General features: G+C 49.3%; 8 protein-coding genes across 8 annotated transcripts; 5 read left to right on the top strand and 3 right to left on the bottom strand.

Moving 5' to 3' along the window:
• Positions 1-638: 638 nt before the first annotated feature.
• LTR64_004527 (uncharacterized protein) lies at positions 639-1,651 on the top strand (the record flags this gene model as incomplete). The annotated part of the gene is made up of 2 exons (XM_064898872.1): positions 639-641; positions 689-1,651. 2 exons carry the CDS (start codon positions 639-641, stop codon positions 1,649-1,651), a joined length of 966 nt encoding a protein of 321 aa, XP_064754829.1.
• A 1,074-nt stretch (positions 1,652-2,725) lies between these two features.
• LTR64_004526 (uncharacterized protein) lies at positions 2,726-4,557 on the bottom strand (the record flags this gene model as incomplete). Its single annotated transcript, XM_064898871.1, has 2 exons — positions 2,726-4,086; positions 4,137-4,557. The coding sequence occupies 2 exons, from the start codon at positions 4,555-4,557 to the stop codon at positions 2,726-2,728; spliced, it is 1,782 nt and encodes a 593-aa protein (XP_064754828.1).
• Positions 4,558-7,306: 2,749 nt separating this feature from the next.
• LTR64_004525 (uncharacterized protein) lies at positions 7,307-8,186 on the bottom strand (the record flags this gene model as incomplete). Its single annotated transcript, XM_064898870.1, has 3 exons — positions 7,307-7,490; positions 7,557-7,846; positions 7,905-8,186. 3 exons carry the CDS (start codon positions 8,184-8,186, stop codon positions 7,307-7,309), a joined length of 756 nt encoding a protein of 251 aa, XP_064754827.1.
• A 706-nt stretch (positions 8,187-8,892) lies between these two features.
• Positions 8,893-12,033, top strand: LTR64_004524 (uncharacterized protein; the record flags this gene model as incomplete). Its single annotated transcript, XM_064898869.1, has 1 exon — positions 8,893-12,033. The coding sequence occupies one exon, from the start codon at positions 8,893-8,895 to the stop codon at positions 12,031-12,033; it is 3,141 nt and encodes a 1,046-aa protein (XP_064754826.1).
• Positions 12,034-12,120: 87 nt separating this feature from the next.
• On the bottom strand, positions 12,121-13,326 carry LTR64_004523 (uncharacterized protein; the record flags this gene model as incomplete). Its single annotated transcript, XM_064898868.1, has 2 exons — positions 12,121-12,476; positions 12,552-13,326. The coding sequence occupies 2 exons, from the start codon at positions 13,324-13,326 to the stop codon at positions 12,121-12,123; spliced, it is 1,131 nt and encodes a 376-aa protein (XP_064754825.1).
• Positions 13,327-20,047: 6,721 nt separating this feature from the next.
• On the top strand, positions 20,048-20,614 carry LTR64_004522 (uncharacterized protein; the record flags this gene model as incomplete). Its single annotated transcript, XM_064898867.1, has 1 exon — positions 20,048-20,614. The coding sequence occupies one exon, from the start codon at positions 20,048-20,050 to the stop codon at positions 20,612-20,614; it is 567 nt and encodes a 188-aa protein (XP_064754824.1).
• A 396-nt stretch (positions 20,615-21,010) lies between these two features.
• LTR64_004521 (uncharacterized protein) lies at positions 21,011-21,423 on the top strand (the record flags this gene model as incomplete). Its single annotated transcript, XM_064898866.1, has 2 exons — positions 21,011-21,344; positions 21,374-21,423. The coding sequence occupies 2 exons, from the start codon at positions 21,011-21,013 to the stop codon at positions 21,421-21,423; spliced, it is 384 nt and encodes a 127-aa protein (XP_064754823.1).
• A 957-nt stretch (positions 21,424-22,380) lies between these two features.
• Positions 22,381-23,784, top strand: LTR64_004520 (uncharacterized protein; the record flags this gene model as incomplete). Its single annotated transcript, XM_064898865.1, has 2 exons — positions 22,381-23,506; positions 23,537-23,784. 2 exons carry the CDS (start codon positions 22,381-22,383, stop codon positions 23,782-23,784), a joined length of 1,374 nt encoding a protein of 457 aa, XP_064754822.1.
• Positions 23,785-24,348: the final 564 nt, after the last annotated feature.

Here is a 24,348-nt window from a genome sequence, read left to right as displayed (position 1 = left end):
CGATGAACGAGCTATGCACAGGAAGGAGTCAAAGAGCCTCGACAGAACTATACTTTGGCAGCTCAATGGTAAAGAAGATTGGTTTACGATAAAGGTGCGTACGCATGAAAGACTTCTCAGTATCCCCTATTAGTTTATGACACACTGTTGCATTCCGAAGTGTTAGCATAACTACTAGTAGTGGATGAACAGCAAATTGAGGTTGTCTTCACTAGCATTTTTTTTATCAGTCGGTATCACCTCGTGTTCCTACCACATTTGCAACCACTTTCGGTGGATCCTGAAAACAACAACAGGTATTTCTGCTTCTACATCTCTTTCGTGCTGTTTTACCTGCATAACATACACTCTCCATAAACCAGCTTTTCTTCTTGCTTCACGTCTGCACTTGCAACTGAGGCGTGCGGACGTAACTGCCGCCATGGCTCCAGCACAGGCACAAGATCAGGACTTCACACAAGAATGAATTTCTGCTATCAAAAAGGCTAGCAAGTTCCTCAAATCTAGTCCATCACACGAATGGGAACCTTCTACCCTTCACAAGCACTGCACATCCAAATTCAACCAAGCCACTGGTTGGTGTGATAGCCAGAATCATGTCGTTACTCAATTGCTCATCCTCAACTATTACTTCAAACATGGTGATTGTCTCGAAGTACCCGATCCCTCCAATACTGGACTCGAACAGCTCGACATGCTTTATAGAAGTATTGGCAGATTCTACCGATCACAAGCCGGCTTTTCTCGCAAGAATCGTACTGCATCATACAAGGCGGGATATTCGACACGAAGAGACGCCATGGTCGTCCGTGCCGCCACCTCCTCTGTCAAGAACCATGTTGGCTCACAGGAATGGAAGTCGCAACAATCGAAAACGACGACTGCCGCTTCCTCCATCGACAAGCACCAGCGGAAGCAAGTCAAGAAGAAGGCAGCTAAGACATCAACCACAAAGCCACCCCAGAAGTCCAACGCCAAACCTTCTCCGTCCCCTGCCACCTCGACGATTATTACCAACAGCTTTAATGATAATAGTGGTAGCTTCATGACTCACTACGTGCAATATTCAGATGTCTTACTACGAACGGCCGTTCAGAACTCATCCCCACTCACGACGCTGAGTCCCAATCTTCAGAACACAGCTGATGCGATTACCTTGGAGTGTGGAAAAGAACCTGTGATCGTTCACAAACACAAGCCAACCGCCACCAAACAAGAGCCTCGGAACGACTTGATCACGACTCTTCACGACAAGCCGTACTCTTCGAGCCTACACAGTCTTTCCAATATGTCCTTCAGGCAGTGGAAGCAGCAAACTCCGCCATATCTGCAAGTACAACCTGAAGTCAACACTGAAGACACCAAGCAGGATCCAAACACTCTTATTGCACCTCGACGGCCGCAGGACGAACCCGATTTTGGCGACCGCATTGACCAAGCACTCCTCAAGATTGACAGATGGGCCGAAAACTGGTTGTCAGGCAAATACAAGGACCATAGCCAGGAAGAGCAGGATCTGGCTTGGCAATCTTTCGAGTTCTGTCTTAGAATGCCGGATATACTCGATGCAGACATGAGAGATGCAGAAGAGGTGGAAGAGACTGTTGTTGAGATCAAGCGAGAGGAGGATACTACGAAGTTGATCGAGTGACAGAAGTCATGTTCAAGGTATAGGTTAGGATTTGAGACGAGCACAGTGTGACAGGTGAGCATGGCCACTACGCGCAAGACATGACTTGGCTAACGCGATCGAGCTTTCATTTCAGAACCTGATCTCTATACTATGCGAAACACCTGGATTGTCTAGGTGGGGACCAAATTTTCATTACATTCCCGGGCCACCACCCCACAAGGGAAAGGAGTTCTACTCTAAGGGGGTCCTGCTGAAGCCTTTTCAATACCGCCTCCAAGTACAGACAACATGTCTGTTCGGATGGTTAGGAGCGAAGAGTGTGTGTATAGTGTTTCAGTATACTTTGTACCGATATCCTATCTTGTGTTCAAATTCTCTGTAGATCAAATAGCTAATCACATGAATTCCATCACAAAATATCCAAAGCCATGCCGAGCTAATCTCAAAGGCAACGGTACTTTTGCAGCACTCGGACTCAGGTACATATATGCAATGAGTCGTACGAGTAAGTAATCGACAAATGCGACATTCCCTCCATGGCTAAAATCAGAAAGGACTCGCTAACACCTACTAAACTAAAATTTCCAACAACGCCTATGCCAAAATGTGCAACGATGCGATCTTTCCACAACGGGGACAACCACCTCATATAGCTGACTGCTTGCTTCGCTTGAAGAACGCTGTCAACGAACATAGAGCTGATCGACAAGTCCGGAGTGTTAGAGTCCTTCGTTGGATATGTACAGCGTCGATATAATATGTTGTGATGCATACCCTCTTTCGATTATCCTGTGACATCTTGGTCGTGATTGAGATAAATGAAAGGCAGAATTCGGGGAAGAAAATGATGAGTTGTGCCAACACCGCGCTACATAAGTGCTGATCGTTAAAAATTAATGTAATATGGACATCCAGGTCGTGAGATTGTATGATCAAAGTGAGGGGTTATTGTGCTGTTTCGTGTTAAGATTCTCTTCGATCGTGGTCAGATGGGCTTGACGATGGCGATGCTGTTCGACGGGTATCGGCAGCCTCATCCACCGTCTCGCATTTTTCGGGCTCCTGGACATCCTCCTGGTCGAGTGTGTGCTGCTAGCAAGCGTGGGATGAGCTCGTTTGCATGTTTGGGACATAGCTTTTGCCGCCACCTGCACGACGGTAGAAGGTGGTGGTGTTGAGTAGACCGTCACTACCATCGCTTTCATCGCCATCATCACTACCTTCGCCTGCTTCAATGATGTCGTTTGCGCCGGTCATGGGTACACTGTGGCTCTGAATACCGCCATACACCGAGTAGGGGCTTCGAAGGGATGTGGGTTGTAAATTAGGTCGAGCACGATCTTTTAGAGAAGCACCACGCTCGTCGGAAGGTTGACGTAGAGTGCGCTTGCCGGTCTTGGGTGAGACAATGCCATCATATGCACCATGTTCGAGGCGTGGCTGTTTGGGCGGGTGAATCAAGGCAGATATTGAGGGTAATCCAGCCATCATATCAGAAGGATTGGAAGATGCGGAACCATACCTGCCGCTTGTCGTGTATGGTGGTGCTGGCGCAGCCATTGCTTGCTGTGGTCCTTGCATGGAACTCGAAGTGCGATGTAAAGGTGGCATGTTATATGCAATATGACTCTGGTGCTGCCACATGTCTCCCGATTCAGCGGCTAGAGACGCAGTAGGCGTGGGAGCCTCGTACGGTCTCGGCATGTACTGTGTCATTTCTGCTGTGTTTGGACTGGGAAGTGCCGACTGGGCTACAGACTGTTGCCGAGAATGTGCGTTACCCAGAGCATATTGACTATCCACAGATGGTCGGCGTGTATTGGCGGAGGAGGGTGCCATAGGTCTAGGCCAGTAGTCTGGACTATCTGTGCTAGCATTCCTATCATGGCTGATAGCTCGAAGTGCTCGTTGTTCGTCGTCCTTCTTGCTTGTGGTATCAGCTCTGGCTCTTCGCTGTCGGACGTCCCTACGAATCCTAACGCGACAACCTTGGTCAGCAAGCACCTGACTTAGATCGGTGCTCAGTTCCAGACCTGGAAACTTCTTGGCACTCCACACCTGAAATGGAGGTGTGTAAACAGCTGTTCTGGTGAACATTCCTTGTCCTACGCCCAGCGAGGCGTCGAGGTCAAAATCGGCATGGTTTTTTGGTCCTTCTAGCAAAGTGAACTTCAAGCGGTAGAAGCCTTCATGCCTCACAGCAAGATCAGAGAAAATGAAGTAAGCGGCATTTGATGGTTTGCTCAAGTACGATGCCCCCACACATGGGTTACCTGCCAAGACTGGGCAGTGGTTGGTTGCAAGTATGTTTCCGTTAGCAATTGGTCGAGAGAATTCCAGTGTTGCGAAGAGCATGAAATCCGCATCGTAGTGGCCAGTAATGTCGATATCACCATGTAATATAGTCATCTTCACGACAGGAGGAGGATCTACTGGCCGTCTATCGGCACTAGCTGGCCGGAGTTAGTGGCCAGCTTCAAGCAAAGCGACGCGTGAGACTCACATTTGTTTCCATTTCCGCAAGCACGAGCTTGTTTCGGCTCTTGAGCTACATCGAGACGGTAGACAAGGTCGCGACCACCAATTGTTCTGCGCGTGAAGATCGCTCTCTTCTCGTTTCTCGGAGGAGCTTGCATGACGAAGAGCTTCCAACCTTTAGCGTGTTGAAGCTTGTATTCTCTGAGGACCTTGTCGTTCAATACCAAATCCTGATTTCCGACGTTCCCGGCAGGAGATGGACAAACACCCCGTGCAGATGCAAGAAGTTCGTCGGACAGGCCCAGCTCCTCTAATGAGGGTAACTTGTCGTTGGACTTGCTTTTGGGCGCAATAAGAGGTGCTAACCTGATACTATGATCACTCTGCTTAGTATGATATGCTAAGGACTGCCTTCGTCCGCTGTCCTCGGAACGATTCGAAGCCATGTTTTTGCTAATCTAATAGAATGGGAAGAGAATACAAACAAGATACAGGAGACGGAAGAATGCTGGGAAGGTATGAGGTTGGCAGAGAGTTGAATGCCATATTTGCTTCACTGACAATTCCACAGATCTGGATGAGCTGAGAGTAAGGAGCGTATCATAGGCATGTCCCAGGGGAAACCTGCTCGCCGTTGTGGTCTTCTGGGCTAAGCACAAAATAATTGTGGTATGAGGCAGGCGATGGGTACGCTAACTGTAGACAACAACGCAACGGCTCAAAATTCTCCACAAACAAAGAGAGACTTCTCGGAAACTTACTCACCTCAATCACTTGTTGGTAAAGTCAATCAGCCTCTGTCCCTGCGTCCTTTGTTTTGGCAGACGAAACAGCCCGTGTGTTGCTGTCGCGGTATGAGTAGGCAGAGTCAATTCTCCACCTAAATCCTCTGCTCTTCCAGTGTCTTTCAATGCTAGAGCTGAGGTCAATATGTGCAAGGCTGCATAATCGAGGGTGTGCAGTAAGGTCACAAGGCAAGTATAATTTTGGTCGCGTAAATTTGAGTCGAACTCGTCTTTGATGCGTGCACGGGATTATCGCTGTCGTGTAATGATGTCGCGAGAATTTAGTAAAACCTAACAGAGCATTCGTGGTCGCGCTGGACGATCCCTCTCCAGTTTCGTTCCGTGACTACTATATTGCACTATACTGTCCCGCTCCGCGTGGTGCCTCGAAGTCGTTGAGATGTGACGTGTCCAGGAAAGCGTTGTGACGTACAGAACCACCAGCAGTCGATTAGCTAGTGTCCAGCTGGACTTTGTGGTCGCAGTACCACTGTCGAGAGGAAAAGACGAAGAGTTGAGGTTGCGAAACTGGAGTCCGAATTAATGTGGGCAGTCAGACCAGCTTGGGAGAAGCGCAGTCTGCGCCAACACATGACAGAACGTTGCACTATCTTGGAAGTTCCTGTGCACTAAATGGAGACGAACGTGGTGGACATGCCCAGCGGCTTCTTCTCGTATCTTGGTTGGTTTCCCAGCATCAGTGGCTGCATGGTCGCACTGCTAGTGCATGGGAGCTGTCTGACGGCTAACCTCGCTCGGGCTATCCGAATGCAGATGATCATCCAACCGAAGCTGTAGCGCCATGGCAATGGTCCCAAACGAATCACAATCCACTGTTCTACCCATTAGTCGGGACTAATCTCAATTTTCCAAAAGTGTGTGCCCAAAAGTTGAACTCGAAAGCAGCTCCCCACGATGATGATCCCGGTCGTGTCCATCCCCATTACTGCACTACTGCATTACGCATGTTCGCATTGGTACATGTACTTCCCGACTGCATACAATTCTCCTCATCAAAACATGTGGCTAGCACATGGCCGCCGCATTCAAGACGTGCATAATCACGCATGGCGCTCTGCATGTGTATCGAATGAATGGGATGCTCTTTTTACGACGCGATTTGGGGCTCTTTCAGAGTGATGGTGGAAGTGGCCGTCCAACAACATGCCGGACTACTGTTGGTAAGGGTTGCATGATAATGCTTGTGATCGTGCAGAGCACAACCATTCCTTTACTACTCTACCCTACTCATACTCATACTGTACGCTTTGCGATGCTAGTGGCTCCGAAACCCAACTCTCGGCAGACCTGAGGTTGGCAGCATGTGAATTATGTCGCTGAGCATGCCACACTTCAGTATTTAGTCTCGTCATTCAATGCATGTGTTGCAAGACCTTCTCCTGTGCTAATCCTCCTGAGCAATTTTTGGTTAATACATTCTGCTGATGTCACTACGTCTGATACTATCTACAAATGTTGTCAAAGTAGAAATATGACGTCGTGGACACTGGTTTGTGAGGACGCCAGCGTTCGAAGGTGGTGGGGAGGCAAAGATGACGATATGTGTGGTTTCTGGTTCCGGTTCGTAACTGCTCGTGACGCTTGGGATGAGACATCTGCAAACGGTAAGCTGGAACATGCTTTCGATAGACCACTTCGACTTCTGAATATTGAACTAGTTGTCGTCTTTGTTATTACCGTATGGACGCCACTCAGTCTTATCATGGTAATCTTGACTTCCAACCCCACAGCTGACAGCGCTGGGTCACACAACTTCCTCGTCCAACACTTTTCGATTCGTCCCATCTAATCATTTGACAGCGGCTGCAAGTTTCCGATTCCACAAGATGGTATTTGTGCTAGCGGCTACAGTCTTGACATCTTTTTGTATTGCGTCAAAATAGACAGCGCTCCAGGACTGAGTCGACGAGAAACGACCCATCCTGTACTTGAGTCTAGTCGCCGTATTATTGCATCAGGTTGTAGTTCAGATGGGCACCATTCCGTCGAAGGTAACGCATTCATCTCACTCGAATGATACAAGAATGCTTCGAACCATAATTATACTGGTGGCACCTTGCTTGTGATGTTTAATCCCGCAGACTGTATATCGCCGAACATTTGACAGCTACCTGTCTGTGTCTCGAAAACACGTGTTTAACAGGAGCACAAACGGCAGTGAACCTGTCAACTTTGCGGCTGGGCCTGGGCATTTTCAAGGCACTCGAGATAAGACATACCAGTAGTTGCCCTATCTGCTTTCAAGAAGACTTCCCACCGAGAGGCTGGTAATATTATGTATGCAATGCTGCGCTCTACAGAAACTCACACAACAGACAGAAGCTAGATATCCATTATATTACGATCAAGAGGCAGCTTGCTTCAGTAGATCAAATTCATGTGTCCCCATCTATACACAACGTCCGCCATCAACAGGCAAGTCGACTCCTGTGATGAACGATCCTTCGTCGCCGGACAGGTAAAGACATGCGTTGGCAATATCGTTAGGGGTGCTTCCTCGACCAAGTGGGACTGTGGCTACGAAACCTGCTCTGTTGGCCTCGTTGTCGTCCTTACCGAGAAACTTTGAGCTCCTAAGAGTACATGTATTAGCTACAGTCCATAGAATTTCTCAGAGGCTTGGAGGAATGTAGACTTACAATCCAGTGCCACTAGCAAAGACCGGACAAACTGTATTAAAACGAATTCCTTTTGGGCCATACTCGACAGCCATCGTCCTTGTCGCATTGATGACTGCAGCTTTCGATGCATTGTACCATGCAAGACCGGGACGAGGCCGGATACCAGCAGTGGATGCAATATTTGTGAAAGAACCTTTGATGCCGTTCTTGATGAAATATGGTAGTATCACGTTCGTCGAAAGGTAAATTGACTTGACGTTGACGTTGAACACCAAATCGAAATCTTGATCCGTAACATTCTCGGTAGGCTAGAGATCGCTTGTTAGCCAGATTCATTGATATGAAGAGAGATAAGGCTATACAGACCTTGTTGGCGTATGTAGTGCCAGCATTGTTGATTACAATGTCTAGCCTGCCGAAAGAATCTATGGCCTGCTGTAAGACCTTCTCCCAGTCTTCTCGTTTTGTCACATCCGCTCGGGCAAACGTTGCACCAATTTCCTTGGCTACAGCATTTCCAGTATCTTCACTCAGATCAGTGATCACGACATTCGCGCCTTCTCTGCGAAAGGTTGTGGCAATTGCTTTTCCAAAACCACTCGCGGCTCCAGTGACAATCGCGACTCTTCCTTCTAATCTGCCTGGCATGTTAACGATTTCGAGGTCAATAAACTTAGTGATTACGATTTGATCCTAGTGTGTTGATTCCGTGCTGACTACTAAGTGCACCAGGTCAGGGGTTGTAACAAGTAGATGAAGACTGCTCATATGCGTCCATCTAAAATCTTGGTCCATCTTTCGCTTCCTACCCGAGGTCGTGAAACCCTCACGTCCATAATTACCGCAGGCTTCTCCTCTCATCTCGAGGACTGCAATCGGGGTACCTCCGCAACTCTAGTGGCAGCATTCGCTTTCTCGAATCTATGGTCGCCTATCTACGGGTTCATCCCGACCTCGCAATGTGCTGAGGGGAGAGAGTGCCAGTGTTTACAGATTACGCAATTTCCCCTCATCATCCACTTCTGGTTCTCCGAGTTGCCAGAGGACACGGATTCGTGATGGAAGCTATACCGAGGTGTCGACTATTGGCTGCGGATTCCTATCAGACTCGACTCCGAGAATATCGCGATTGTAGAAAGAAACACCTTATCCAGTGAGAACAAAGGCCATGGAAGCACTCCACGTGACAACGCGTGAGTTTCAATTCTTCTATATGCTTTGACGCGTTGACACAAAGAGCGTCACTGGCACACGACAATAGTTTGTCGTTGGGGCTGTGGGAGGTCCGTGCCCAACAGACGCACAAACTGGAACGCTTCGTTGACCTTATCTCGTATCTCAACGACGTTCGCCCATGCCATTTGAGTTTGCGCACGTCTGCGAACTATTACAGGAACTCGATCGGCAAAAATACCAGCAACGTGCTACGTATGCGAAATGGGACGATCCCAGTCATCGCGTTGTCGCAGTCTGGTACAGCAAATACACCGATCAAATTAGCAGAAATGGGGTGTCAGCTATTGCTCTTCTTTCCACCCTATTGCCGGAGCGAAGGAATGACCGCACATATGACTTGCAGGAAGAGCGGTTGAGTAAAATATTTGCACGCGAGCTAGGACTAGGCGCCACTCGCCTGAAGTCACTCAATGGATGGAGGAACAGAGATGGCCCCGATTTTGCTACTTGCGTGGAGCGCGTTATGGCAGAATCGGAGTTCGAACCACCACGTCCTGGCGAGCAAGTAAGTGTCGAAGAAATCGATCTTGCCTTGACAAGGGTCGCCGCGAATATGGTCTCCTCTGCCCCAGCGATTAGAGCAAATGCGGATGGAGAGGCTGCTACCAATATCTTGAAACCGATTATTCGTCGACTTCAAAGCAACGAAGCGAAATGGTTCGTGCGAATGATCCTCAAATCCTATAAACCCGTCGGGGTTCCTGAATATGCAGTGTTACATGGGTTTCATTTTATGCTTCCCAAGTTACTCACTATCCAGAATTCTTTTGAGGCAGCAGTAAAGATCATCTCACGCCCAGAAGTTGCAAGACTTCCGTGCAGGCCATCGAAGGACTATGAGATTGCGCTCTTTCCATTCTTGTCCAAAGAGATTGAGCCACAGCTTGGGATTGTGGTGCGCAGGCAACCACTCGACAAGGCCAGAAGTATCAAGCACTGCGTCAAAATGGCGAACTCTAGAGTCATGAGTATCGAACGTAAATACGACGGTGAGTACTGCCAGATTCACGTTGACTTGTCCAAGAAGTCAAGATGCGTCCAAATATTTGCGAAGAGTGGCAGAGACTCGACTCTCGACCGACTGAGTCTGCTCGGCCCCATCAAAGCTGGGTTGAGAATTGGTAAGGAAGACTGTAAAATTAGACACAGAGCCATTCTGGAAGGCGAGCTGCTTGTCTACTCGAGAGCACGACGAGATATATTACCATTCTACCATGTCCGAAAGCACGTCCTGCATGGTGGAAGGCGAATAGGCACCGAAGCAGATTCACCCAGAAAAGCAGGCGAGCAACTGATGATCGTATTCTTCGATGTCCTCATGCTTGACGAGAAGGTACTAATTAGCGAACCGCATAGCCGACGTCGACAGTATCTCAAAGGCATGGTATCTCCGCTTGCAGGCACCTCGATGCTTGTTGAGAGAGCGCTGATTGACTTTAAAAGTAGAAAGGCTCCAATAGCTCTTCGCGAAGCATTTGGAGCAGCCATCCGGAAGAGGTGGGAGGGCTTTGTTCTCAAAGGATTGGAAGATCCATATTTCTCGTGGAAGGAAGGGACGAGAGCTATTAAGCTGAAGAAGGACTACGTTGCTGGACTAGGTGATACCGCCGATATGTGTATTGTTGGTGGTAGAAGAGACAGCAGAGCTGAAGTTGGTGTGAACCTTGGTCCACGATCATGGACATACTTCTATATCGCCTGTCTAGTCAACAAGGAAGACGTGCGCAGGTTCGACCAGAAGCCCATCTTCATGATCGTCGATCGCATCGGTCCTGGCAATCTCTCGCGAGACGACATTATTGCACTAAACGAGGAAGGCAAGCTTGTTAAAAAGGAGTTTGTGCTCGACTCTCAATACATGTCGATCAAACATCCGCGCAAGGACTTTCCCCCTCCAACAGACATGTTCACTAAGCCTATTGTAGTCGAGATCATGGGCGCAAGTTTCGAGAGACCACAAACCGTTGACTTCTATGTGCTACGCTTCCCAAGAAGACTTGGCTCGAAACTCAAACTGCATCGAGACCGCGATGTGGTAGATACTGTCAGCTTCGACGAGTTACAGGAACTAGCTCACCAAAGCCTGACGACGGACAAAGAGGCTGGTTCACAGGAGGACGCTGAATGGATTGAGAAATTGATCGCCGCGGACCCCCAGCAGAAGTACATTGTCGATCAATCGCAAAGTACCAGCCCGTCAAAGACACCACGCAGCGCAACAACAATAAGTTTAACCCCAGCCTCCTCTCGTCGTTCCAGTACGCAACCATCTCCTGTATTTGTTCGCGCTGACTCCGACGAGCTTACACAGGCGGAGTGGCAGGAACGATATGCAAGCAGCTGTCCTCAGACACCAAGTCGACATTCAGAGTCAACTGCGACGCCTAGCACAGTCAGGACGACATCAACGATGAAGCGAACATTGAGCTTGGAGGATAGTCCGCTATATGGTGCTCCTTCCAAGAAAAGGCGGATAGAGTTCAGTGAGACGATCGTTTGGCACAAAGGTCTAGGCAAGCAACCGCGCGCGGATATATCGGACACAAATATCAGTGTGTTCCCCGTATACACTGAGTCAGCAAATGTCTTCGGTAGTAGATTGCCTCCAGTTCAGGATCGTCGCAAGACCTTGTCGTCCACAGCCACCAACCTAAGTTTACCCACACCACCATCTAGTGAAGAAACCAAGAGGGCCGATCTCAAGAGCGTTAAGGACGAGATACAATCTACAGCCCAATCACCAAGGCCCTCATCCTCACCATGTCCATACGAAGTACTCAAATCTATCCTCAGACCAATCGGCTGTGAGCCGTGTCCAGCTCGAATACGAGGTCCAATGTACGTGGCACCATCAATCTCTAAAGACGTCCGATCATGCGCTGAGATCAAGACTTACTCCAGGAAAAGAAGCATTGATCTTACCTCCCGGAGCACGACATTCATCGAGAATCTGAAGCTGGGAAAACAAGTGGACCGCCACATCCGAAAGAAGCATATTGTGTTTATTGATTCGAAGCGTTCCAAGCAGGCTGTTTTTGATTTACGACGTTTGAGCAGAAAGATTAGTGGAAAAGGTTTGCATGATGAGTTTGATGTTGGCACGAAGAGCGAAGTGCTTGTTTTCGATTATGAGGTATTGAAGCAGGAAGGATTTGTTGCGGGTGTTGAGCGATACTGTAATGACATTGGGCTAGGAGAGTTGGATAGATTTTTCTGCGGCACGTTGGAATATTTGATGAGGAGCGACAGAGCAGGCTAGAGCATACGTTCTGTATAGATTTGAAAGCGTTTCTGAGTTTCATGCTAAAGGCTACTCTTGAGCAACTGCTTTGAATTATGACACCCTCTACACATGCGCCCACCCATTTCCAGCGAGCACCTGCATCTCATTGATGAGACAGCGAACCCCGACCTCGGAATTACTGCTACTGAGACCTTGCCATTTCTTCACACGATTCCGAACAACTCGGATCTTGAACCAATCGGTCGTAAACCATCGTCGAAGCCTGTTCTCCCAACACCGAAACAGGTAGCGAAACAGACTCAGTTCTCCAGCTGAACCATTCATCGCATCGTAAGCCGCTTTGTTGTATCCTACACGAACATAGGGGTTGACGAAAACACCTAACGACTCTGACAAGTGGTTATCCTGGTGGATCAAGCAGCATTCAGAACCCTCTAGATGGTAGAGAGCTAGACTATCTGAAATCCCACGAAAACGTAGACCTGGGTGCCCACCACGGCTGTAGAAAGGCTGTGCAGGCATAAAGACCATACCGTTCCAGCAGCTCGTGACTGGGACGGCATTGCCCTGCTTGAGAGCTGTGCGTGAGAGGGAGGAGCGGAAGTACGGCCAGGTAGACATGACTGCTTCGTGACCTTCAGAGTCGCGCAGGGCAAAGGTGTCGTAGTAGTGGGGTGGTCTGGAGAAGTCGAGAGAGCACGCCGCGGCGTACTGGCCGTTGTTTGTGTTTAGCAACGTAAGTACATCGCTGAGCGAGAATACCACATCATTTAGGAAGAGGATCTTATCGAAGAAAATGTCTTGCTCTGCTAGCTCTTCTAGTGGTGCCAGGGACAGATTGCGCAGTCTCGAAAGGTAAGGGATACGTCTGAGCTCTTGCTTGCCCCGTGGGGTGTTTATCCAGCCTGTTTCGCCAGGTGGCTTTGCGATCTCGTCCTCATGTGTTGTTTCGTCAAGGACGATCTTCTTGCCTACACCTCTATGGTCCAGCTCCTGCTCTAGTTCGCGCAACGCATCTTTCGAGTTGTCCCAGCTGCCGCTCTCGTAGACAGACACAAAGGTATTATTCGGACCGAGGTTTTCAACGAGCTGTAGAACTGCCTTGTTCCAGTGATTTCTGAGAATCCCTTCGTTGTTCCAATGCGTGCTGGCGATGAATATCCGAGGCGTGTGAACTTCGGTTGTGTTCGGCACAGGAGGCACGGAAAATCGTAAGAAGTGGAAGCGCACGATATCAATGAAGCACCATGTTGCTAGGATGACAAGGAGAGCCTTGCGAAGAGTCGATTTGTATAGCCGTCTCGACATGAATGTAACAGGAGTGAATCATGCATGGAATCAGCCGACTTCGAATACAGATGGTCTAGGTAAAGCCGATCCCAAATAGTGTTCACTCATTGCAACTTTAGAGACTGCATGTAATGAAGCCTAGGAAGCGCTTCGTGCCTCACGATCGAGTTGGTGTCTGTCCACAAATGGTGTGGTTGTTGTCGTTCGCTCTATCCGGTTATTTCAGACGCTCTTTTATTCACGCGAGGCCTCAAGGCAGCAGATTGAATAAATTTACAAACTTGAAGTCGCAAGACCCTCGAAACTGGCTTGCACTGGAATGGGACTCCCTACACCAAACATTGTGGATACCCACATCTTCTATCAAGCTCTCTCACGCAGTACGATGTTGCAATGGGCGACAGGGGAGGATCGGACTTGCTGCGTAGGTGTAGATACCACAAGTTGACTTCTCAGCTCAAATTATTGTTGTTATTCGAGCACTCTTCCTGCCATCAGAGGAGGCCGGCGGCGCCGATACCATATGTTATCAGGACAGGATCAGCTGCTTCGAGCTTACAATGGGACAAAGCACTCGTTGAGAAATGCAATCGTGGAGAGTGAGACATAGTTCTTCAATGCCAGGCTTTGGTTCATTTCACTGCATTAAAGTCTATCAATGCGAGTGTGTCAAAATCTGTGAAAGGAAAGAGAAATCTCCCAAAAGCACAAGCGCCTGTCAGCAGGAGCACGTAGTAGATGATCGTGTGCAAGGTATCCGCATCAACACCACTTAAGGATGCACCTCGGCCACTGTTCTTCCCACCGGATATTGGTTCTCGTTCTGTATCGTCCTTACCACGAAGTATAGGTCCTAGCTGTGTAGCCCTATACGGGCTGTTTGAAGATCTTGACCGAACCTTGCCCCATAAACGCGGCAAGCCCATGTAGTTGCAGAAGGTGTGGACGATGAAGACAGCATAAAGATTTCCCGTACGTAAATAGACAAAGGAAGCGAACCAGCCGAAAACAGTGGTGTAGCCGAACTGCAGGACAGTCCTTAAGAGAGCAGGCGTAAGCGCAGTGTCGGGATGGCTCAACCTGAACTCGTAGAAGTGATGCACATGTGCAATGCCGAAGTAAAGTGGCGTCAGGAAGACGAGCTTCTTCGGCGACCTCGCTAGAGGAGAAAGGAGATGAACTGGTAGGATAGTGCTGCGAAACAAAAGCTCTTCTGTAATCGGCCCAGCTACATAATTGCGGTAGCCAATAGAAGAAGAAAGGCTCGTCACAACTTCGGACCAGACGCTCGATAATGGGGAGAGGCTCTGCTGAACGAAAATGTTCTGATATAGTGGACCGAGATATAGTATACAGACCAGCAATAGTGGTTGCAGAATGGCCAGTGGCGCTATTGGCCAGAGACCAACGTGGTGAAGAGCAGACTCAAGACTGAGCTGGCCACAGCTATGCAGCAGGTAGAAGGTTGCCAGAGTGGAGATGGTGACCGTCACGGTCACCGCCCTGACTCGGGCCTGAATGACACTAGGTGCATCGCGATTCAAGGTCGGCGATGGACGTGTCTTTCGTGACAGATAGAAGGGTAAGACATAGAGTGAAGTGAAGAAAATCTGTACAACAAAACATCAGCCGATAGTGACGTAGCAAGCTCGTTGTCGCAGAATGAGATAAGTAGATGGAGGGCCAGAGGACGAAACCCTCTTTCCTGTCCCTATCACGGCCTGCCAACACTTCCTTCTAGGCTCGGGTGCGACAATGACTCGGGTGCTCAGCAACACATGTGCACTTACAGAGATCAGAGCAGCGACGGAATCCGAGATAGCAGGCTTGTGCTCATCTGAGTGTCTCGTTAGTAAATTCCTAACTTGAGTAGTTTCAAGTTCGATCAGAAGTACGCAATAATGATTGCTTAATGAACCAATGGCAGGCCATCACAACATATTGTAGGCGCACAACCTAGACTTACACTTTCGACCCATCGCAGAGCCTACCAATCGCCATAGCAGATCGACTGGCGCCATATGTGTGTTCTATCAAAAGAATATACCTGTTCATGAACATGTCGTCAGATCCAGTCAATGAACAATCGGGTTGGTGTTGCGAAAGAGCTTGAATAGGAGCGAATAAGCTTTTTCTCGGAACCGGAGATTAGATGACAGCCAACAGACAGTTCATAGACGTCCAGGCATGCCACAAATCAGATGCCAGGCTTGAAAGGCCTGGTTTTCTGGTCTCCCAAAGCCACAAGCTTCGTCTAATATTGTCGCTAGTTTCACGCCTCCCCAGTCGTGGCCGCCAAGACTTTCTTTTTGATCATTGTCAGTGGTTGAAACGCGTCGTTAGTGGATCTGTACACAGACACGCGACAGGCTTCCTCGACACCGTCTCTGGATATTGATTGCGATCCACATTCCTAGCTCATTCGATCACATACCAACCACTGAGATGCCGTGCTTTGCTGAACTGTGAAGACTAGGTCCGTGAGCGACCTCATGGCATGCTTGCGTTTCATGTGCAAATTCTGTTTGTCTGGAGTGAACAGGTAGGACTTTTCTCTTCGCAAGGACCATGTGAAGTCGACGGCAGCAACATCGAGGTTACGATAGACATATCGATCACCCCGAGCTTGATATCGCTTCTAGAGTGAAGACCCTCCTCTCGACCTAACCCTGCAGCATGCATAAGACATCCACCATTATTGATCAACGCCCACTATCGTTTATGAAAACATCCCGGATACATCGACGGAAGGCAGAAATTCGCAGCGCAAAGGGTCACGTCCTACAGCATCAGACCAAATAGCTGGCGCGGTCTGATTGATTTGAACTTTTCTCATACCAGTCGCTCATTAAGCTCCAACTACTGCCGTTCTTTTCTCTACACGTCATTCTTTTAATCTTAATTTCCTTGTCCCTTGCTTCAGCGCGAAAGAGGATGCGCTGAAATAATATGTCCTCGCCTACTACGACTCCACGAAGAACGCCGAAGGGTACAACCGCGAAACGAAGCCCATTGCAAGAGCGCACTCCGTCGCAGAAGAACTCAGCAGCGGGAAGACTGAAGAAGGATAGTCGACCTGACTTGACGGACGCTGAGATCTTCACAGCCAATCCCTTTCCTACAAAACCTCAGCACATCCTCCTCCCGAGCACGATCCGCAAGCAAAGAAGCCGCCAAAATGCCGAGAGACAGTTGCCAGACCTCTTCTTCGACAATCCCAGTTCAGAGACTGCCAATCCTGCAGCAAATACGTCAAGAAGGCAAGATGAGAGAAAAGTGCGCCGAGCTCCAAATCTACAGCTCAAGAGATCAGTCACTGCTTTGCGCGATATGTACGAAGCCCAGGCTGAGAGCTCAAGACCGTCTACCGCTGTACATTCCAGGCCATCGACTGCTGCGCCCTCGCCAGCTCTGCGTCCATCGAGCTCAAGGTTGCGCAGTTTCAGTTCGAGCGATGGCCTGTCAGGACGTGGTGCTTGGGAAATGCTAGGTTTGCCCAAGGTGTCGGAGGACGATCTCGCAACGTTACCAGAGCTATCCGAGGGACTGCTTCAAAGGCTCGACTCGGAACACTCCTTCGCTTCTCGTCTACAAAATCGGACTAATTCGTCCAGTCCTCATTTGAGAGCCTTTGGTCAATCAAGTCCACAGTTGCCATCTTATCACGATGTTGCGACCTCCTCTAGCCCACCAGAACAGTCCTCCACGTTTACAATTCAGGGTCAAGGTATGTCCAGCCCGAATGTTGTGCAAGTTGGACATACTTCAAGCGATGCGGATTACCGACGACACAACGCGCAGCAGGTAGACTCGAGTCCAGGTTTTGTTGGACAACATGGTCCACCAAGCTTTCCGACCACAGACATGACACAAAGGTCTCTGACTTCAGCAGGTGGAGAATCTAGTCCTAATTTTGTACAATTCGAACACAGCTCGATCATTCCGGAGTCAGATCCAGCGGTGTCCTCGGGTGCCGCTGAAGAGGAATCAAGCCCAAATCTTATCAAATTGGGAACATCGTCCCCAAAGAGAGGAACTTCGCCGACACCATCAGATGCGTCAACTGTGTCTAGAAAAAGAAAAAGACCCGAGACAGAGGGTTCAGCATATGCTGGAAGAACACCCCTATTTTTTGGCGCACGAAAATCACGAGGTCGCATAAGTACTGGTAGTCCTCAGATGCGAAACGTTGCTGTTAGCGCTGAGAACTCTTTACAGCACTCAGGACAAGGACCTTTGCCGTCGTCTCCACCGGAGTTCGGTAATGTTAGCTCTGAGCTTCAATCTACTTCGAGCCCAGTGATTCGCCTGCAACAAAGAGCTCTCAGTGCTGGTGAGAGCTCCATCATAAGTGCGCACACTAACCTTCAGAGTATTCTCAGCTCCAGCCCTGTCGCGCCTATACAACGACCAGTCGTTAGAGCACCAGACGTCAATCAATTCGCGAGGCTTTCGCTACAAAAGCGAGACTCTTCGGGTCCAGCCAGATTGGAGCACAACACAGATACTCGACTTTCGCCTGTTCCTTCAGTCACAAATCTTGAAATTCAACAAATATCTTCGACCGATATCACACAGTTTCACCCACGTAGAGACTCTTCGAGGGAGTCAATCTTTACAGAAGATCTAGACGACAATCTAGACGCAGAATCAATCGCACCTGCTCAAGCATACATGCACCACCACGACCTCAATAGCTCACAAGTTAACATAATATCTGATGCAGACCGGCATGAGGCTGCAGATGGACTTTCTGCTTTACCTAGACAGCAAACTTCTTTTGCCGCTGCTCTCAGTCGCGCACGAAGCGCAAGCTTTATGGGATCATCTGCGAGCAGTTCCGTGAGTCGCCTCGATTCTCTTCGCAATTCCTTTGAGGAACGAGTTCGCAATCCGCGACCTTGCGCGAATGGAAGGCTCGATAGTTCCAGGTCTTCGGTCAGACCCGGTTCTTCCGGCAGCTTTCTCGAACCAGGCTCTGTCCCGACCTGGGCTCGTAGATACTACTCTGGATTTTATCGCAATTCTTTTCATTACCTTTATCAATCTACGACCAATCTGGATTATTCAGTCGTTAATATACAGCCACCCACGAACCAGCAACCAATTTCACTTCCGCCATCTATCAGACCATCGTCGTCATATGAGACTATATCGAGTAGAGCAGATACACGACGTTCCTGGTCAAGATCGGCACGTTCGTCAATCAGAAATTTCCTTCAGCCTGTAATTCAACCAATCGTCCGGCCACATCTCAATGTCCGGCAGTCACATATAACCAGAGGTGTAGGACCTTTAGTCTCAAATCCAACCAGACCCAGCTCCGAAATAATATCTCGTCCGATATCCGCCTACCGAAACCATCATACAATACGACGTGTATCGATGCCTGCAACCGCGACAGATCCACGATACCATTGGAGTGGAATCATCGAGGAGCCAGAGACAGCAGAAGAGGCGGAGCAGTCAGCCGATTATCAATACACTGGTACTCCTAGATATTCAACTTCATCCAGTGTGCCGCGACAATATCGAGCCTCAACTAACAGGATGCCGCCACCAATGCGCTTGGGTCGACTACCAACTCCGCACTTACACCAGGATGTACGTCTGCACACCGGTTCAGAAGCCTCACAAGGATTTGGCGCACCATACAATGCTCGGCCAAGGTGGCAGCCTCAGGCAGGATTTACAGATGAGCTTGGACAACCCTCGTGGCTCAAATTCGATTTGAAAGACATGCATGTTATATGCTTCACAGCTGGTTTCTTATGTCCCCTGATCTGGTTTGTTGGCGCCTTCCTGCCGCTACCTCATCGACCACAGAACTACTATGACCTCGAGAAGCAGACTATGCATGTCCATCAACGTCAGTACGGCGACGTCGAAGATAGAGATATCATTGCACGACTACGACTCGAGAAGCACATACGAGGCCTGGAAGAGCTCAAGTGGCAGAACGCCAGATGGTGGAGACGCATGAACATGTGGATGTGCTGTGTGGGGCTAGTGGTATTGGTTGTCATGGTCATTTTGGTGGTCATCGGTACGAGAAGTAACTGGTCGTGATTAAGTCTGCGAATAACTGTGTTCGCTCGTTTGGAAACGTCGAGCATTTGATGATACACAATGACGTACAGATCTTGTATATAGGTATATACCCAAATCATCAAACGTGTTGGCAATAGCCTTACGGCGATTTCACAATCTTCCACATGGCCACATGTGCTATCCTGACAGCACATGCTTTCCACGTGTCAGCATTTCGGATGTACTCAGAGGTAGCTGTTCCTTCTGGGCACAATCACGCCGAAGCATTAGTCGTGAGGACTTAATACAACACAATAGTCGAGCCTCATAACACAGCTCCGATCATCGGTTCGCAATTGAGCTCATTTTCCTAGCACTGTCTCATCGTTCGTGAAGCTAGTGTTGGGCTCATTTTCGATGTCGATTGGTCGAGCGGATAGCTGACTGTCTAGCGCCATTTTACTCACGATCTGCTGCCCCGAGTCGAGCATGTCCAGAGGAACAAGCGCACAATGTCTTACAGGTCCCCGACGGCATCAGTTGAATTGATGAGATGGAGCCCATCAAAGCTATAAGAGAAGCGTCTTCTCTTCCTCATTCCTGGAAAAGTCCAAACAGCACGAACAGTAGCCGTACAACCACTTAACCAAAAGACCTTTTAGAAAATAAACAATACACAATACAGAAACTTCACTTCAACACCATCACGATGTCTCCTCAACCTCAACTCATTGTCCCTTCAATCACCGCTGTCCCCACAGCATTCATCACAAGCCTCGCTGCCAAGGCACCGTGGATGCCACCGACCAGGCCACATTGGACCCTAACCACGACCACGGTACCTGCCGTGGTAACCTCGACCGTGGCAGCAGCAACAACATCAACAACAGCAGCAGGGAAGATCCACAGCAAAGCGAAATACATCGTCCCCATAGCCGTCGTCCTGATCATTATCGCCGGCTTCCTCCTATTCCTCGCCCTTGAAATCTACCACACGCGTAGGCAAGCGCGGCGCACAACAGCAAAAATCCAGCATTTGCAGTGGTGGTCGCAAAGGCAGGGACAAGGTCCGTCACATGCTTATGGCAGTGACGAGGATGGTGGGCCCGGGGTGCGGAGAGGGGCTCGAACGCGGACTGGGGATGTGGCTCTGGACGAGTTGCCGCGATATGCGGATATTATTGGTCCGAAGGCGACGAGGTATGGCGGGCCTGTAGTGCCGCCGGCTTACCATAGTATGATTGGTGGGGAGAGGAGGTATTTTGGTAGTGTGTGAGTAGGCACGTGTTTGAGGGAGGGAGCGAGCGAGTTTTAGAGGAATAGTATTGGTTGGTTGGAATAGCGTGGAAGGCTAGTGGGCTCGTGTTAGCTCGAGGTTCGTGAACGACATGAATGAGAAGCATGGGTCTGAGCAATTATATACACCTTCGTCTTAGTTCTTTCTCACTCCTGCTTTCAGGATAGTTCATATCTAACTTGCTTTGAGCACATTTACACATACCATGTTGAGAATAATGACAAGCCGTGCATGACGGCCTACCACACGTACCAGAATCTGAAAATCATATAAGTGCTCGCTAGACGACAGATCCTCAAAAGATGGGCACTCTCTCCCACACATTTAGCATAAGTATCTCTTGCCATAACTCACTTTTCAACTTACCTTCTCACCATGGCATCAGTTAATCTTGATAAGTCAATCAAGAACACTCCAGGCGATCTGGATTGCAACTACCTCTGCAGATCCCAAAACGCCTTTGAGAACTTTTCTAAAGGCCAACAAGTCTTCACGGTAGTCGGTATCATCGCCCTGGTGGCTATCGTCTTGGTGGTGCTGAGTTACTGCTTCTTCCCTCAGCTCCAGCGACTGCTCGGAAGGCCAAACAGGCAGCGACCTGAGTATCTGGAGGGACAGGATCCAGAAGAGCTCGGAGAAGGGAGCAGCTCGCAAGTCCGGTTCCGTGAGCCGGAGGTCACGGCGACGTACACTGAGGCTCGTGGAGGGAGTGAGATCGTGCCGGGCCACACGTTTCAGCTGCCACGGCATACTGGACCGAGGACGAGAGGATTGAGGCCAGTGATTAATGATTATCGAGGACGGCGCTGAGTTTTCGAAAGAGTAAGGCATTGCAGCTTACCTCTTGATCACAAAACCGTCACTCTCCACGTCGGAGTGAGCTCAAAATGAAGTCAACAAGTCTGATTTCCACGTTGCTCGCGTTGTTCACCACAGCCTTCGCCATACCTCTACCGAAAGACATCCACCATCACAATGCAACTTCAGTAATAGCCACAGCTCCGGGCAGTATTAAGTGTCAGTACAATAACAAGCTCGCTTCGGTAACATTCTTGAGAGCACATGGCTTCAAACTGGAAACGATTGGACATACTGTCTGTCCATCGAAAGAATGGTTGATAGCTAGCATTGTCTTCGAATGGCTTCTTGTCATTGCACTAATTGGAGCTGGTCTGTTTGGACTCATGCGGTACATCCAACGACTGCAGAGTGCTGGGGATGCTGAAGCCCCTGAAATTGACCTTCGAACCTCCAAGTCATCGCGTCACAGAAAATCACAACATCACCAAGCACAAGCACCGTATGTGCAAATCAAAGCGCCGACAGTGAGCACAACCGAATATGTCATTGACAACGAATTTGAAAAGGTCGTGGAGGATAGGACGTTAGGAGAACTCGAGTCAGACGTGGAGTTGACTTACCTACTAAGGTAGGCCAATCACGACGCTACCTCGGTCGAAGTGCAGCAGGCCAGGCACTCCAAAACTGGCCGCTGAATCGCATTTTCTCCATGTCAAGAAGGGACAATCTACCTCTTATCTACCTCATGTGAATCCTGCCTCGGGCACCTTCCCCAGACTTTTTTTTTATGTTTCGGGAGCTTCTTCTCCGCAACTCGTTAGACCTAGCCGAGACTGCCACGGCATGAGTGCTCATCAATATGTACAGATGTAGCCGCAATCACAAGCCTTCTCAAGATCTCAATCCCAGAGTGCTAGTCCTGTTGAATACAGGAGTCCTTCACCATGAATTTCGACTATCCTCACGATCTCCAGGATTACATATCAAAAGTCGACAAGTTTATCACATCTATCATTCTCCCTCTCCAGTATAAGGACGACAACAACAGATTCTTCGACCACAGACGCGAGCCTTCGCGGACACAATGGGACAAAGGCGGTCTACCAAGTTCTGAGTGGGAACAACTACTCACGCAGGCTCGGAAGCTGGCTGATGAAGCAGGATTCTACCGCTTTCCTATGCCAAAGGAGTATGGCGGCCAAGAACATCCAAACTCAAACCTGTGGATGTGTGCTCTTCGCTATCATTTCGCGTCTCATCCAGTCTACGGAGGAGGCGTCAGCTTGGCCAATGACCTTCAGAACGAGCACAGCGTGGTTGGCAACTTCCCTGATTTCCTCATGCTTTACCACTGGGGAAATCAGCAGCAAAAAGACGAGTACATCACAGCCCGTCTCAAAGGCGAATTCAGAATGACCTTCGGCCTGACCGAGATCCACCACGGCTCCGACGCAACACACATGGACACAAAAGCAGAAGAATGCACATTCCCCGACGGCAGAAAAGGCTACACCATCAACGGCAACAAGCGCTGGCAAACCGGCGCCCACCACGCCACACACATGCTCGTCTTCGCACGCACCTCAGGCAAAAGCGGCTCACCCCACGGGATCACAGCCTTCATCGTCCCCGCCACGACCGAAGGCGTAAACATCCAATCATACGAATACACCCTGAACATGCCCACCGACCACGCAACCATCCTCTTCAAAGACGTCAAGGTCCCTGCCACCGCCGTCCTAGGACCATACGACAACGGTCTCGCCATCGCTCAGACATTCACGCACGAAAACCGAATTCGTCAAGCTAGTTCCTCCTGCGGTGCAGCAAAATTCTGCATCGACCGCAGCGTCGAATACGCCCGTGAACGCATCGTCTTCGGCAAACCACTCTCCTCAAACCAAGCAATTCAATGGCCTCTCGTCGAGCTCAGCACACAAGCCGAAATGCTCCGCCTCCTCATCCTGCGAACCGCCAACGAAATGGACGACATCCAACGCAAATACTCTGCTCCAGGCGCCTCGATGCCACCATGGATCGCGATCGAAAAACAGCTCGGCCACAAAATCAGTATGTGCAATTACTACGCTAATCGGCTAGCGACGCAAGCAGCAGATAACGCAATTCAAGTCCATGGTGGGAATGGATACTCGAGACATCAGCCGTTTGAGCATATCTGGAGGCATTTCCGGAGGTATAGGATTACGGAGGGTAGTGAGGAGGTTCAGATGAGGAAGGTTGCTGCGTATTTATTTGGGTATAAGAATACGGGGTTGGATGAGAAGAAGGGGAATGTGAGTGATGAGATTGGGAGTGGTGAGAATGTGGGTGGTCAGAGCAAGTTGTGATGATGATGATATGTTTGGATTTGCTGGAGAGCAAGAAAGAGAGGGGTTGACTCTCACAGTTTTAGCTGAGCTTTACAATGCTGATTGTAGGTGCAGGCCTTAAGTTGTCTGATCATGTAGTTCTTATTTTGTATCTAACTCGTTCCTGAACCTGAGCGATAGAAGTCGTTCGTCATTGTCCTGTATATTCACCTTGGAATCCAGAAGAGATGATCTGAAACTGTTCGCACTTCCGTCAGATTGTACGTGGCACAGCTGCGAAAGAAAACGACCTGAAACCTCAGAGGAGCACAATTTAAGCTCAGCCTAGCGCAACCTGACCAAATCCCTAACTGCTTTTCGGTACGGCACTGTCTGCGAAATCCTTCATGATGAAACCACCATCTCCAAGAGGATCGGGAGACTCAAAGACGAAGGTGTGGTATCCAGTATAGAAGGCACGGCCCTCAATTTGAGTCCTTACAGCAGGAAATCGGCCACTGTCGGACGCGTTATCCCTACCAAGTACTCTGCCAACAAAAGCACTACTTTTGTCATTGTGCAGAGATACCAAAGAGTGGTAGG

This window comes from Lithohypha guttulata (assembly GCF_036872675.1).
Source record: "Lithohypha guttulata strain CCFEE 5908 chromosome Unknown scaffold_3, whole genome shotgun sequence".
Lineage (NCBI taxonomy): Eukaryota > Fungi > Ascomycota > Eurotiomycetes > Chaetothyriales > Trichomeriaceae > Lithohypha > Lithohypha guttulata.
The sequence above is the reverse complement of the archived record's forward strand: the minus strand, read 5'-3'. Positions and strand labels throughout refer to the sequence as shown.